Below are 15283 nucleotides of genomic sequence, written 5' to 3'. Positions count from 1 at the left end.
CAGGATTGGCAGTTTAGAAATCACCCAATTCAGTCCCTTACTTGTACTTACATGGGATCTGATACCCTTGAGAGAGACTGAAAACTAATGGAAGAGGAATGCTGAATTGTAAGCTAGCTTTCACTAAATAACGTGTGTTCTAGAAATAACTACTAAGCCACATAAGGCATATAAATTCCATAGGAATCTAGTCGTATCTGTAAGACCCCTTTTTAATTTCTGCTTAACATAAGGTTACTTTTGGGTCCTGATGTGTTATTATACAGGTCACAAACAAATGTAGTGACTGTTTATTACTTTGAAAACTAAGTCATTTATATTTTTGTAACTTTTTACTGACAATTGATTACAGTGTTATTGATACTTCTTTACTTTGGCTTGCTTGGATTTGGGCACATTTTATTCTTCTGTGTTGACAACACACATCAAGATCGACCATCAGCAAGGGGAGAGCACTGGGTGTTATGCACAAACAATGAATCATGGAACACTATATCTAAAACTAATGATGTAATGTATGGGGATTAACATAACAATAAGAAAATTTAAAAAAAAAGAAAAGATCGACCATCAGCAAGGGGAGCCGACCTGGCATCAGTGAACGAAATAATATCCGTGCAGGTTATTTTCATTAGATTTACTACATCAGGTGTCCTATTCATGTTCACAATCATGGTTCCAAAGCCCACTTCTGTGAAATAGTTGTGGATTACTTCTGCGGTTACTGTGTCCTATATAACAATGAGATTTCTCTTTCATTAAGAACATTCTGCTTTTTATATTACAAAAGGAATAATCCTTCTCATTTTATGGAGACATAATGTACCAAACACTTCCAGTATACAACCTTTAGCTGACAAACTATGCCTTAGTCTAAAAGCTGAAAATACACCATGATGCTTTTAAGCAAAAAAAACATATACATATTTTTAATTTAAGCCCGCAGAAGGTATGACCAGTGTGTTCCTTAACCAGTAGTGGAATATACCTATTTTGCAAGTCATTTTCTCTCGATTTTAGTAGTCATTCTCTAAAAAAATCCTGCCAGACATTAGTACATTTTTATTAACTTCATATATGTAGGAAAGATATATATATATATCATATATAGGTATATATACCTATATATAATGTATATATGTACATATACATATATATGACATATATATGTATATATACCTATATATTATATATATATATATATATATATACACACACACACACATATATATGAACTACTTGGTGCCTGGGTGGCTCACTGGGTTAAGTGTCTGTCTTCAGCTCAGGTCGTGATCCCAGGGTCCTGAGATCAAGCCCTACGTCTGGCTCCCTGCTCAGTGGGAAGTCTGCTTCTCCCTCTCCCTCTGTCCCACCCCTGCTCATGCTCTCTCCTCCTCTCTCAAATCAATAAATAAAATCCTTTTTTAAAAAAAATAAATACTCAAATTTCTTTTAATAGAAATGTTTTACTGCTGTCATCATTGCAACAGAGTTAAGACTGACAGTCTGTCTCTATTTATTTATTTTTCCTCCATGTAATCATTCCTTTATAAGAGCTAATGTCTGTTTTGGTTGTACATTAAAGAGGAATCCTATCTCATCCGTAGAAAATAGACTCCCACTGACATATTTATCTATGACCTACTGCTTCTAAGCCAGTCTCCAGCAGATATGAGAGAGAGAGATGCCTCATCATTTAGATAACATAATAGTAACATGATACTGAGTTAACATGGTATTGAGAGTTGAGGTTGACATCAACTCTTACTGTAGTATAGTTTCATTAGTTTTTTCTTAAAAAAAAAAGTTAGAAATGTTATTTGCTCTGAGATGGTTTGAATTGGCTAAATCAGTTTAGGGTTTTATTTTCTAATTTGGTATGTATTACTCGTATCACATTTTTACCAATTTTACGTCCTTTGGTTCTAATTTTAAGAAATTCATAAATAATTGATAAGGGACCTGTACATTCTTTGGCCGTATTTCTTTCTTTTTCACTAACAGATAACTTTTGCCTTTTGAGGAATTATGAACTAAGTATTTTTTTCTTTTATGCCAGAACTTTTATTTTACACATTCTTTAACAGGAAACACAATAAAACATGAGCATTCTAATAATGTGAAAGTTGAGAAAATTGGCTTGGTATCTCTAGGTACTATTATGGACTGAACTGTCTCCCCCCCCACCCCCATATCCGTATGTTGAAGCCCTAACCCCTAACGTAACTTTATTTGGAGTAAGGGCCTTTAAGGAGGTAATTAAGGTTAAATGAGGTCATAGGATCGGGCCCTAATCCAATAGGTATGTTGTCCTAATTCCTCCAAAAAGAGAATGCCTTTGCATCTAATTAGCCTTCTCTACAAACACAGAGAATAGAGATGAGATACCAGCAGAGACACTGCCAGTTTGAACTGAAGGGGACAGAGGGAAGAAAAGCTTTTAAATTTATGGGATCCTATAAAACAGGACAAGAGAGCTACCCAGCTGTGAGCATATCTTATCCTTCAAGAAAAGGGAAGAATGACCCTGAGGGTAACTGAGATCAGCAGGATGGCCACTGCCTTTCCAGGCCCTGAATCCACAGGCCCAGGGGCCAAGGCTATCCCCTCCTGAGTTTCATAGTGTGGGGCCACCTGTGCAGTTTCATCTGGCCAGGCTGTCATTGCCCATAGCCTCGGGGGCAAGAGTGCCTCCCGTGGTCAAGGGTACCGAGCCACCTGTGCAGTGAACAGAAGACAAAACCACCACCTCGGTGGGCCCTCAAGGGCAGAGCAGTGAGCCCAAGAAAATTATTTTTGAGCCTTAATATCCCATGAAATTTGACTTGCTGGGTTTTAGACTTGCCTGGGACTTGTCTCCTCTTTTCTTTCAGATTTTTCTCTTTACACTGACTTTTTTTTTTAAAGTTGAACACATCAGTCAGACAACAAAAAAAGACCTTTTTGTATTTCATGCATAGAACTGAGTCTGCCCTCTGCCTGTCCCACCATTTTATTTTAGAAGCACATAATTGTTCTGGTTTCACAGGTTCACAGCTGTAGAAGAATTTTGCCTCAACAATACTTCAAATGTCACCCATAGTTGACTTAGATGCTACTTGGAATTGATTCTGGAATGGGTTAAGATTTTTGGAGCTATTAGGATAGGGTGCATGTATTTTGCATGTGAGGAGGCCATGCATTTTGGGTACCAGAGGAAGAAATGTTATGGACTGAACTCTGCCCCCCCCCCCACCTACCCCACCAAATCCATCTGTTCAAACACTAACCCCCAATATGATGGTATTTGGAGATAGGGCCTTCAAAGATGTAACTAAGGTTAAGTGAGGTCATAAGGGTAAGGCCATAATCTAATAGGACTGTTATCCTTATAAGAATGGGAAGAGGCACCAGAAATGGACGGTGGAAAGGCCATGTGAAGATACAGGGGAAAAGCAGCTGTCTGGAAGGTAGAGAGACCCAAATTCCTGGCACCCTGATAGTGGATTTCTAGTCTCCAGAACTGTGAGCAAATAAATTTCTCTTGTTTAAGCCACCCAGTCTGTGGTATTCTGTTACAGTATCCCAAGTAAACCAAAACAGGTATCATACCTGTTCTACAATGTAGAAATTGTTCTTATATTTAAAAAAACTATATCAAATTTCAGAGGAAGAGCTATTTTGAATTATTTAAGTAACCAAGGCAAAAATAAATTTACCTTGTTTTGTTAACGAATGCTAATAACTTTGAGTAAATAATGCTATTATTAGACATCAAAATAATTATATATTTTTTAATGCACTTTATTTTTAGAGCAGTTTTAGCTTAACAAAAAAAAAAAAAGAAAAATGAGCAGGAAGTAAAGAAAGCTCCCATGTATTCCTCTCCCCCTGTACAGTTTCTCCTATTAACATTTACTGTTAGTGTAATGACGCTTGTTATAATTAATGAACGGATATTGATATATTATTTTTAACTAAAGTCCACTGTTTACATTAGGGTTTGCCCTTTGTGTTGTATATGGTTCTGTAGGTTTTAACGCACATATAACATCATGTATCCACTATTCTAGTATTCTAAACTGTAGTTTCACTGCCCTAAAATTCCCCTGTGTTCCACCTATTCATCCCTCCCTCTCTCTGCCCAGATATTAGGTAATAATATATAAAGATGATGAAACTGCTGGAAATCACTAATTTAAAACTGTCTCTTTTTTTACTATTTTGATAGAAAAGTTAGAATACAAAGTTCTTTGCATGAAACACAAAAATGGTTTTTTGTTGTTGTTGTCTGATGTGTTAAACTTGAAGTTGGGGTGGAGAGTAGCACATTGCGCACTATTATGCTTATCTGAGAGGTCTTAACATTAGGTTTTTCTATCTTGACCCATTCCAACTTGTTCAGGATTTGGATTACAAAAGGCTTCTTTAGCATTTAACCAATTCTTTGGTGGTGAAAGGGGCTAGGACTGTATCCATGTATAAACTGATTTTTGGCACATCAGTTTTATAATGAGAGACCAGCAGGGGCACATTGCTACATTTTCTGTATTCTCCAGTTTGTCCTTGGTAAAGGGTAAGTAATCCCGCTCTAAACAGAGGTAGGAAAACACATCTCTGATTCCTAGTCCCATTCCCACTGGAATTCCTTGACTTTCACCTATCATAAAAACTGACCTCGTAACCAGGACTAGATGATGAAAGTTGCCACTATAGGTATTGCTCCATATTGAGCATTCTTTACCCACTGTTCTCAAATAGAGGCAACCGTGGGATTATATGGTAGGGGAGAGGGAAACAGGCACTGACTTAAAGTCACTGCAAGTTTTTAAAGTAATTTTTATATTGAAAGTTGTTACATAGAGAAAAGGAAATGGATCACAAGTGTACAGCCTGATGAATTTTCACAAAGCGAGTACATGTACCAGTAAGTAAGTACCCAGACTGAGAAACCAATACTACATTAGAATTAGTACATTACTAGTAATGCAATACCTTATTTTTAAATGTAACATTGTGTTCTAGAAGATTTCTTTGAGCAGCACAGTATGTCCTTCCAATAAGGAAAACAGGTGAGAGAATATTTTCCATGATTTTTATTCTTACCATGTAAACTGGTAAGAAATGTACTTGGGGAAGGGGGTGTCCTTCTGCTCACTACTAATACTGGAAGTATTGAATGTAAATCAGAAAGTTGAATTTCGGGGCACCTGGGTGGCTCAGTCCGGTAAGGGTCCAACTCTTTTGATTTCAGCTCAGGTCATGATCTCAGGGTCATGAGATCAAGCCCCAGGCCAGGCTCCATGCTCAGGGTGGAGTCGGCTTGGGATTCTGTCTCTCCCTCTTCCTCTGCCCCTCCCCCTGCTCAAGAGCGCATGCTCTCTTTCTCTCTCTTTCTCTCTTTAAAATAAATAAAATCTTTTTTTAAAGTTGAATTTAAACATTTTAAGCCAAATACATATACCGATATATGAAAGTTTTATATACAGTACCACGTAAATAAAAGTGATGTAGTTGAGATGAAAATCAAGAGAATGAGCAATGTGGTAAGGGAACAAAGAAATCGTGTGCGCGCCCGCGCGTGCGGTAGAAATGTTGTTTATCCAGACATTTTCTCCTCAGTATCAAGGAACAAACTTGCTAACCACTGTGATTTATGTAGTCCTAAGAAGATGGAAACATCTGCAGCACAAAAAGAAAAAAAAGGATGTCGTTTATTAGAAAAGAAATTTAGTTTCGTTTTCACTTATTAACTCTTTTCTGTCCTTAAACCTTTTATGTTCCTTCTATTGTGTTAGCTAGTAGTTCTGCTATGAAGTTGAATAATATGGTGAATAGTGAGCACCATTGTCTTCTTTTCTTGATTTTCAGGGGATACTTTTAAAAGTTTTGTGATCAAGTATTATAATTACTAAAGTTTTCAATAAATTCCCTCCTTGTCAAGTTAAGGAAACTTCCTTCTATTTCTACAATGCTAAGTATTTTCATTTTTTAATGATGATTAAGTGTGGAATTTCACAAGTTTTATTTTGCATCTTTTAAGGTGGTTGTGTGTTTTTTTTCTTTGAATCTTTTAGTTTGTTGAATATATTGAATAGATTTCTATTTTGTACCTTCCTTGAATTTCTGAAAATAATCTTATTTGGTCAAAATACTTTTTTCTTTTAATTGATGGGTTCTGTTGGCTAATATCTTATTTAGGCTTCTAGCATCTATGTTCATAAATAAATTGGTATATAATTTTCTTATACTCACCTTGTTTTATGTATCCTTGTCAACCTGATAGGTAAAAGTTATATTTTCGGAGCTAGTCTTTCTTTTATATAAGTTATATAGTTACATAAGTTATAAAGACTACCCATTTCTTAAAGGATCAGTAAAATTTGCCAATTAGATCATTTTTGTCTGGACCTCCCTCCCTATTTTTTATGGGTTTTGGAGACAATATTTTGAGTTCTGTTTTAGTTTTTAAAGTTGTTAAGTGGTTTATTCATGTTTTCTAATTTTAGGTTGATTTTTAAAATTGATAATTTTGTCCACTTCAGGTCCAGTTTAAACTCATGAACAACAGAGAAAGTGGGCAAATCTTGAAGACCCAGGAGTGTGGAATTAGTTCTGTACCAAACACTGATATTTTACCAGGAAAAGTGGTAAATAGAGATAGACAGGAATGAAGCTTCTTTATGGAGTTTATAATTCAGTTGTTAGCTTTACAGAAAATTTCAACTTAATTCATTATAAATATATTTCTCCGTAGGGACTCATACATCCTTCTTAAATATTTTAAAAGATATTGGTGAGAAATAAAATTTTCATAGGCAATATTTTGGGGACAGCAGTTTTACATAAAATAGAAGTTCTCAAAATGTGGTCCATAGTCCCTTGTGTCTCTAAGACCTTTCAGAGAATCTGGCCAAACTGTTTTCTTGGTAATATTAAGATGTCATTTGCCTAAAATTTTTTAATTGTTAACATTTTCATTAATGCAAAAACAATAGGGATTAAAACTGCTGGTCCCTTAGGAGAATCAAGGCATTGATGACAAACTATACTAGTAGTCATTTTATTCTTCACTACCCTCATATGCAGTTAAAAAAACTGGTTATTGAAGTGGTACATATTATTGATCTTAAATCTTTCCTCTGAAATACCTTTTTAATGCTCTATGTGAGTAAAAAAAGAAAGAATGCATAAAGCACTTCTTTTTTTTTTTTTTTTTTTTTTTAAGATTTTACTTATTTGTCCAGGAGAGAGAGAGAACAAGAGAGAGAGCGCGAGCGCACACACAAGCAAGGGGAGGGAGAAGCAGCCTCCCCGCTGAGCAAGGAGCTTGATGCTGGACTCGATCCCAGGACCCTGGGATTATGACCTTAGCTGAAGGCAGATGCTTAACCAACTGAGCCACCCAGGCATCCGTGCATAAAGCACTTCTATAGTATGCTAAAAGCTGATGGTGGTCTTGAGGAAAAGCCCTTTCAGGTGTTTTAGTTGAGAGCTGAACCATACACCTTTCCATGGCATACCATTTTTACTTAAATGATTGACAAACCATGGTTCTTTGGACTTGGATATTTGGCAGTCTTTATTTCAAGTGATGGAATTTTAGCTTTAAACAAAAATGAGCACTTTGGAAAACTTGTATCCACCACTATGAGCTTGACTATGGCCCAATATTTAAATAACTTTTTTGCTGGGGGTGGTGGTGATATTAACTCATGTGACCTTTGATATTCTGTAATGAAATGTGTTGATATTTGGGAGATATGCATAACTCAAGAAAACATTATTTTCCAAATGCCCAGTGCATTGAGGAAATACCAGAAAGTGATGAGAGTATCAGGATAGGTAGTGAAATACAGCCAAGGGGAAATCTATGAACAGGCAACATGGAGAAAATCAAGCAGGTATTAGTAGCTAGCTTGGTCCAAGAGACAGGTGTGGGATAGGAGATAAGAAGGTTAGCATGACAAAGACTTACATGGTGGGAAGAACTAGGGTCCAAGGGGAGCATTCCATGTTAGAAAAATGTATATATCTGATCTGACCAGAACTGGAGTAAGAAATGAGGAATAGGATTTGTGAGAAAAGCAGCCAGAGACTGCTATGCCCGAATTCTTTTTTTTTTTTTTTTTTTAATTTATTTTAGAGAGCCAGAGAAAGAGGGAGAGAGAGTGAGCGTAAGCAGCGGGAGGGGCAGAAGGAGAGGGGGAGAGAGAATCCTCAAGCAGACTCCCCACTGAGCGCAGAGCTCTATGCACGGCTTGATCCCATGACCCTGAGATCATGACCTGAACAGAAATCAAGAGTCAGACGCTTAACTGACTTAGCCACCCAGGCACCCCTATACCTGAATTCTTAAGGCCTTACGCACTTGTAAGTTGCACTGTAGTCATATGAACAATAATATCAGAATTCTACAGTTTATCCTCTGCATCTGTTGACTCAGAACCCAGCCCCTCTGAACAGTCCCTGTATGTATTTCTGAGCATTGTGAGACAGCCATATGTACTCGGCAGTTAGTTCATTTTTGTATTGTACTATTTGCCAAGATCACCTATCTGTTCCTTTTTTGTTTGCTTCTGTAGTACTCTAGTTGCTACCCCAAAGTCCTCAAAGTATTAAAAAGCTATGTGGTGCAGATGTGTGCTACCCAAAATTGTTTGGACCCCAGGGTATCACAGAATTAAGAAACCAGTTTGCACTAGTTTACTTATACAGTTCTGTCTTCCTAGAACCAATACTAGTATCTAGGGTGCTGAGGTGGGATGAGTTTGAGTTATCAGCCAATGAAGATGCTGTGTTCAGATTTATTCAAAGACTACCATTTTGTTAATAGGTTCATTTACCATATTTGACTCTTTTAGCATAAATTCTTTGACAGAAGCCACCTCAGCTCTCTTATATCGCTGTTGGGTAACCTCCAGTTCTCCTTTTAAGCTAAGATATATATATATAAACATAGCTTTATTTCTTGGGCTCCTCACATTTTACAATAGGATCTCTATTTGATTTGTCCCACTGACAGTTGGCCAGACATACTTAACACTTGGTATTGGAAAAAGACTTTGTGTGAGCTGAGCTATCTCCCAGATCTTGTTGATTTGATTTCAACAAACGTTTGTTGAGTGTCTTTTTTGGTACCAGGTACCATGTTTGGTCGGAAGAATATAGAGTTGAATAGAATACTGTGCTTTTTAGGAACTTGTAGTTATTGATAGGACACACGTACGCAGAGATAAGTGTGATGCAGCATGACTAGTGCTGCCATAGAGGTGTGTGTGAAGTACTATAGGAACATGGAAGACGGTGTAATTGTATTTTCCTGGGAAGCATCTGTGAAAGAAAAATCTGAGTTTAGCCTTAAAGGGTAAAAAGTGTTTCTTAACATAAAGTCAGGGGAAAGAGAAATGATATTACAGGAAGAGAGAACAGCAAATTGAAAGTATGAACGCGGAAAAGGTAATTTTAGGGAAGCGCACAAAGATCTGCATTAGTGTTGGTGGAGTGTTCATGGAGGGGATGCCAAGATTTGAGAAACAGTTGGGAGTCTGATTTTAAGGGTATAAAGAGGCTTTGGTTTTTGCTTTTTGCTTTTTTTTTGAAGAGGAAAGACTATATGATATTCTTACTCTCCTTATAGAAAATATCCCTTGTACAAAGAGGCAATCAAAAAGTATGCAGCCAAAAGTATTGAGAAAAGGCAGTATAGAGGATTATATAAGTATGCCAGGACACTGAATTGGTAAAAATACTATGACTTTTAAAAATTTTGAGTTATTAATGTATGTGGTAAAAAAATTTTTTTTTAACTTTTCCTTTCGAGATAGTTGTAGATCTGACTATGAATTGTGAATTATAGATTCACGGAGAGATCCTGTATACCCTTCAAATCATTTACTTTATTCAGATCTCACCAATTACATGCACTCTTGTGTGTGTGTGTGTGTGTGTGTGTGTGTATTTAGTTCTGGGCAGTTTATCACATGTATAGATTCATATGAACACCGCTGCAGTCAGATTCAGAACAGTTCCATCACAGAGATCCCTTGAGCTACACCTAAGGGACCTTTTTTGACATATGGAGCTTAGACTGTATTCTGTAGGTTGGTGTCTCTCAAAGTGTGGTCTTTGGATCACCCTAATAATAACCGAGTGTGCTTGTTAAATATGCCACTTCTACCGTAGGAACATTGAACTAGAATCTCTGGGAATGTGGCCCTGTGACCTACATTGAAATAAACTCCCCCAGGTGCTGAGTATACCATGCTACTAAGGGATAACTTTGAGCTCAGATCTGAGTGATAAGAATGAGGCACACACCTGTGAGGAGGAGGTCTGGACAAGTCCCATCCAACTGCATGACACAAGTCACAGATGTAATTTGAAAACTGTAGTAGTCAAATTAAAGTAAAAAACAAGTGAAGTTAATTTTTACAAAATAGTCTACTTGACTCAGTATATTAAAAATATTTCAACGTGAAATTAATGTAAAAATATTGATATTTAGCATTCTTTTTTCCTACTAAATATTCAAAATCCACTGTGTACTTTATGCTTACTGCACATCTCAGTTGAAATTAGCCACATCTGAAGTGCTCAGTAATACAGCTGACTAGTGGCTACCCTATGGGGTAGCACAGATCTAGACAGCAAACAGCCAGTACAAAGGCCCTTGAAAGAGATTCATTTAGAGATGTGCAGTTGACATCTGGAAGTGGAATTATTTCTCTAGAGCTTTGGAATAAGACAAAAATCAGATATACAGATTTAGAAATCATTGATGTAAGACTTGTCACACAGTGTAATTTTCAGTGATTTTCAGTGAATACTGATTAGACTCACCTACAGGATTTTTTCTAATTACATACTTGCACCCCAAGAAAGCATGGAAAAATGTTGATATGGGGGGAGGGGTGGAGGAACCGGGAGGTGTGTGTGGATCTTAGGGAGAGGGGGGAACATAAGCAGATAGGGAGTTTCTCCATCATTGATTCTGATAGGACCCCTCCTTGCAAGTCCCCACTCTTGGCTAAGAGCCGCTTGTGGTTAAAAGGGAGATGAGGACATAAGACACTAAGAATGAAGAGAGGAGAAAGGAGTGCCAAAGAGGAGAGGGTTTCAACAATGAAGAAAGGCACATCAAGCAGGAGGAGATAGGACATTTGCAAATTAAGATATTATTGAGATTATTGAGGACATAGTTTAAACAGAGTAGGCAATTGGACTGAGTTGGGCTCTGACGATGTCCGTGGAGACAGAACTGGGATTAGCTGCAAGAGGGGCATGCTGTGCCCTCCCAGGCAGGGGTAGATGGGCTGCAAGAGGGGCATGCTGTGCCCTCCCAGGCAGGGTTCCTTAAATCCTTTAAATGTGGTTAAGGTTCATCAGTGTTCCCTCTTTTATAGTCCTTAACAGCTGTTCCAATTTAGTTAATAGCTTCTGTAATACATCTCTGTCTTCACCCTGACCATACTTTAAAAAGTGCCCACTCCTAGTTCCCTCCCCATCTCCAAATAAGTTAAAATTTCTAGGAGTGGGGCCTAGGCATCATTTTTTAAAGCTTCCCAAGCGAATGTAATGATCTCAGGTGGAAAACTGTTGAGCTATAGCACGGTGAGTACCTCTAACACAGAAAATACATGTTACTCAGCTTGTTGCCCCCCGGAGTTTGACTCACTGTGTGGCCTTTGGTTAGCTGTCAGTAAATGTTGAATGAATGAATGAATGAAAAATGACAGAGCTAACAAATGGGGAAATGTGGCCAGGGAAGTTTGTCAGTCCCTTATGGATAGCTTAGTAGACATTTCCTTTCTTTCGAATAAACTGTTACCAGGCCAGTTAATAAATATACTCCACCTATTTTGGGATCCTTATTAGTGTGAAACTCTTCTGCCAGAATGGTCTAATTTACATTATTTACATAAAATCTCAGGTATAAAAATAGACTACACAATTGGTAGGGCTGTTCTCTAAGTCTTTTTGTTTGACTACATATACCACAAGGTGTAGTATAATAACTATTCCATTGAGTACGATATACAAGAGAAATTACTGCATTCGGGATAAGGAATTTTTGCCATCAATTTAAAATAAGTACTCCCCATTTTCACATAATTAACTACAACTCAATAAATTCTATTATATTTCAAATTTAATGCTGTGGGTATTTAAAACTTCCTATTTAGAAGAATATTTATAGTTCTTTGTTAGGACTCCTTTAAAGCCACTGCATTAACTTACTTTTTTTTTTTTTTTAAAGATTTTATTTACTTGACAGAGAGAGACATAGCGTGAGAGGGAACACAAGCAGGGGGAGTGGGAGAGGGAGAAGCAGGCTTCCCACCGCGCAAGGAGCCTGATGAGGGGCTCGATCCCAGGACCCTGGGATCATGACCTGAGCCGAAGGCAGATGCTTAACGACTGAGCCACCCAGGCTCCCCTGCATTAACTTACTTATTGGCCCTTCAGCAGTTGCCTTTTATGACTTTTAGTGAGAGAAAGGTGGAAATAAATAGATGTAATATGTTCTGCAAAAATAAGCTGGTAGTCACTAACAAAATGCATCATCATCGTAATTAAATGGAATTTTCAATCCAGGACATAGCTTATAGAGTGCCACTAGCCTAAGACCTGGTAACTAGTAGGCACCTCGTTAAATGATAATTCTCTTTCTTCTGATCCACATGTAGCTAATGTTGTGGTTACGGTTTAGAAAATCACATTTAATCTGACACAGTTCAACATTTTAAAAATTGTATTAATTTTTCCACAGATGAAAAGAAGTGAAGAATTGATAACTCAAAATCATAATCAAGAAGACATAAGTATTCTTCGTTGTTGGAAATGTAAAAAATGTATAGCAAGTTCTGGTTGTTTGATGAAATATCTTGAGAATCAAGTGATTACGGTGAGTACTGTGAGCTCCAGTCTTCAAACACTTTCCTAGTATCCGAATGCTGTGGGCACCGTCACCGGTGCACACCTGTCCTTTAACACTTGGCTTAGGTTCTTTTACCTTATTTTACTTTACCATTGGAAACATTTCAAAGGGATACTCAGAAGGCATCCCATCTTCCATGGCTAAAATTAATTGTACATTTACCTGCTAACATTAACATGCCCTTAAAGTTTGAAGTACAATATTTTAGATGTAAGTTGAAGATAATGGTCAGTGTTTTTCGTATCCCCACCATGAATGAACCTTAGTCATAATTAAGTTCAAGATCCTGGTAAGAAATGGAAAACCTATTTTTTTTATATATGTATAAATACATATGTATATATTTGTGTGCATATATATATATATATATATATTTAGTATTCAATATGGGCCTAGAAGAGGAAGTTAATGTAATTTGAAAGTCAATAGGAAAATCTAAATATTTAAAAGCATTTAATTGGACATCCTGGTAAAAATAAATGGTTTTTAAACAATAAAAATAAAATCCCTAAACTGGGGGGGCGGAGCAAGATGGCGGAGGAGTAGGAGACCTGGATTTCGTCTCCTCTCAGGAATTCAGCTGGATAGGGATCAAACCATTCTGAACACCTACAAACTCAACAGGAGATCAAAGAAAAGAAGAGCAACAACTCTCTGAACAGAAAAGTGACCACTTTCTGGAAGGTAGGACGTGCGGAGAAGTGAATCCGAGGCGATATTCGGGAGGATAGACGGCGGGGGAGGGGCCTCCCACGGCCGCTTCTGGCAAGTGATAGAGCCACGGAGCACAAAGTCGGAACTTTTAGAAGTCTGCTCCGCTGAGGGACGGCACTCTGGTGGCGAAGTGGGGGGTGGAACCCTCGCGGGACAGTGTGGTCTCAGGACCCTCGGGGTCACAGAAAGACCGGGGGTGCCTGAGTGCGGCAGAGCTCCCAGGTATCGGAGCAGGGAAGCCGGCTGCAGAGACGGAGCCCAGGCGCGGGCTCTCAGCTCGGGGTTGCCATAAACCGTGATCCGCGGCACAGTCGGGCCACTGCTCCTCCAGCAGGGACCCAACAAGCGGCAGATCCGGGGAGACTCACCTTCTTCCCCCAGGAGGAGAGGTGCGGGAGCGCACCGCGGGGATCTGCTGGGTTTGGAGACTCCACCCGGGGTCGGGTGCCAGATAGAAAGGCGTGGTCACAGGCCGGGTGAGCACGGAGTGCGGCGGGAGACCGGGGAGACGGGAGTGACTGACGGCTTTTCTCTGGGGGCTCACTGAGGAGCGGGACCCTGAGTTCTCGGCTCCGCCGGGGCGGAGACTGGGAGGCCGCCATTTTCACTCTCCGCCTCCAAAGCTGTACGGAGAGCTTGCAGGGAACAAAAGCTCCGGAGAGCAAACCCGAGCAGATTACTTAGCCCGGACCGGAAAGGGCGGGGCAATTTTGCCTCCGGCAAAGACATTTGGGAACCACAGCAACAGGCCCCTCCCCCAGAAGATCAGCGAGAACAGCCAGCCAAGACCAAGTTTACCGATCAATGAGAACGGCAGAACTCCAGCGCTAGGGGAACACTGCACATAGAATTCATGGCTTTTTTACCATGATTCTTTAGTCTTTCAAAGTTAATTATTTTTTTTAACTGTCTTTTTTTCTTTTTTCCTTTTTTCTTTTTTTTTTGAATTTTTCTTTTTCCCTTTTTCAACCAACATCTTATCAATCCCTTTTTTAAAAAAAAAAACATTTTTATTTTTCATTTTTAAAGTCATATTCTATCCCTTCATAGTAGTTACCCGTATTTTTGGCATATATATATAAGTTGTTCTCTCTTTAAAATCTTGAGATAGTTTCTTCTAACAGATCAAAATATACTCTAAATCTCTAGTGTATGGTTTTTTTCTACTCCCCTGCCTGATCACATTCTCTCCCTTTTTTCTTTCTTTCTTTTTTTTTTTTTATCCTCTTCTTTCTTTTTTCAAACAACTTATCAAATCCTTTTTAAAAATTTTTTATAATTTCCATCTTTACAGTTATATTCCATCCCTTCATCATATCAACCCTTATTTTTGTACATATATAAGTTTTTCTTTCTTTAAAATTTTGGGAGGGACTTTCTTTTAACAGACCAAAATACACCCAAAATCTAGTGTGTGGCACTGATCTATAATCCAGCCTGATCATATCTGATCACATTCTGTTTTTGTTTTGTTTTGTTTTGTTCTGCTTTTGTTTGTTTTTATCTTTATCTTTTTCTTTTTTCTTTTTTTCTTTCCTTTTCTTTTTTCTCTTTCCCTTTCTTTTCCCACTGCTTCAGGTCTTTTCTGATTTGTTTAGAGTATATTTTCTGGGGACGTTGTTACCCTGCTAGCATTTTGTTCTCTCATTA

At 38.2% G+C, this 15283-nt stretch overlaps 1 protein-coding gene across 3 annotated transcripts in view; it reads left to right on the top strand.

Moving 5' to 3' along the window:
• RNF180 (ring finger protein 180) overlaps positions 1 to 15283 on the top strand; it is a 198132-nt gene that overhangs the window by 15520 nt on the left and 167329 nt on the right. For all 3 annotated transcript variants that reach the window (XM_032404348.1, XM_032404349.1, XM_032404350.1), the window contains exon 2: positions 12752 to 12886. In XM_032404348.1, coding sequence (XP_032260239.1) covers positions 12752 to 12886 — 135 coding nt within the window. The remainder of the gene's footprint in view (positions 1 to 12751; positions 12887 to 15283) is intronic.

Source organism: Phoca vitulina, unplaced genomic scaffold (genome assembly GCF_004348235.1).
Source record: "Phoca vitulina isolate PV1807 unplaced genomic scaffold, GSC_HSeal_1.0 scaffold6, whole genome shotgun sequence".
Classification (NCBI taxonomy): Eukaryota; Metazoa; Chordata; class Mammalia; order Carnivora; family Phocidae; genus Phoca; species Phoca vitulina.
The sequence above is the reverse complement of the archived record's forward strand: the minus strand, read 5'-3'. Positions and strand labels throughout refer to the sequence as shown.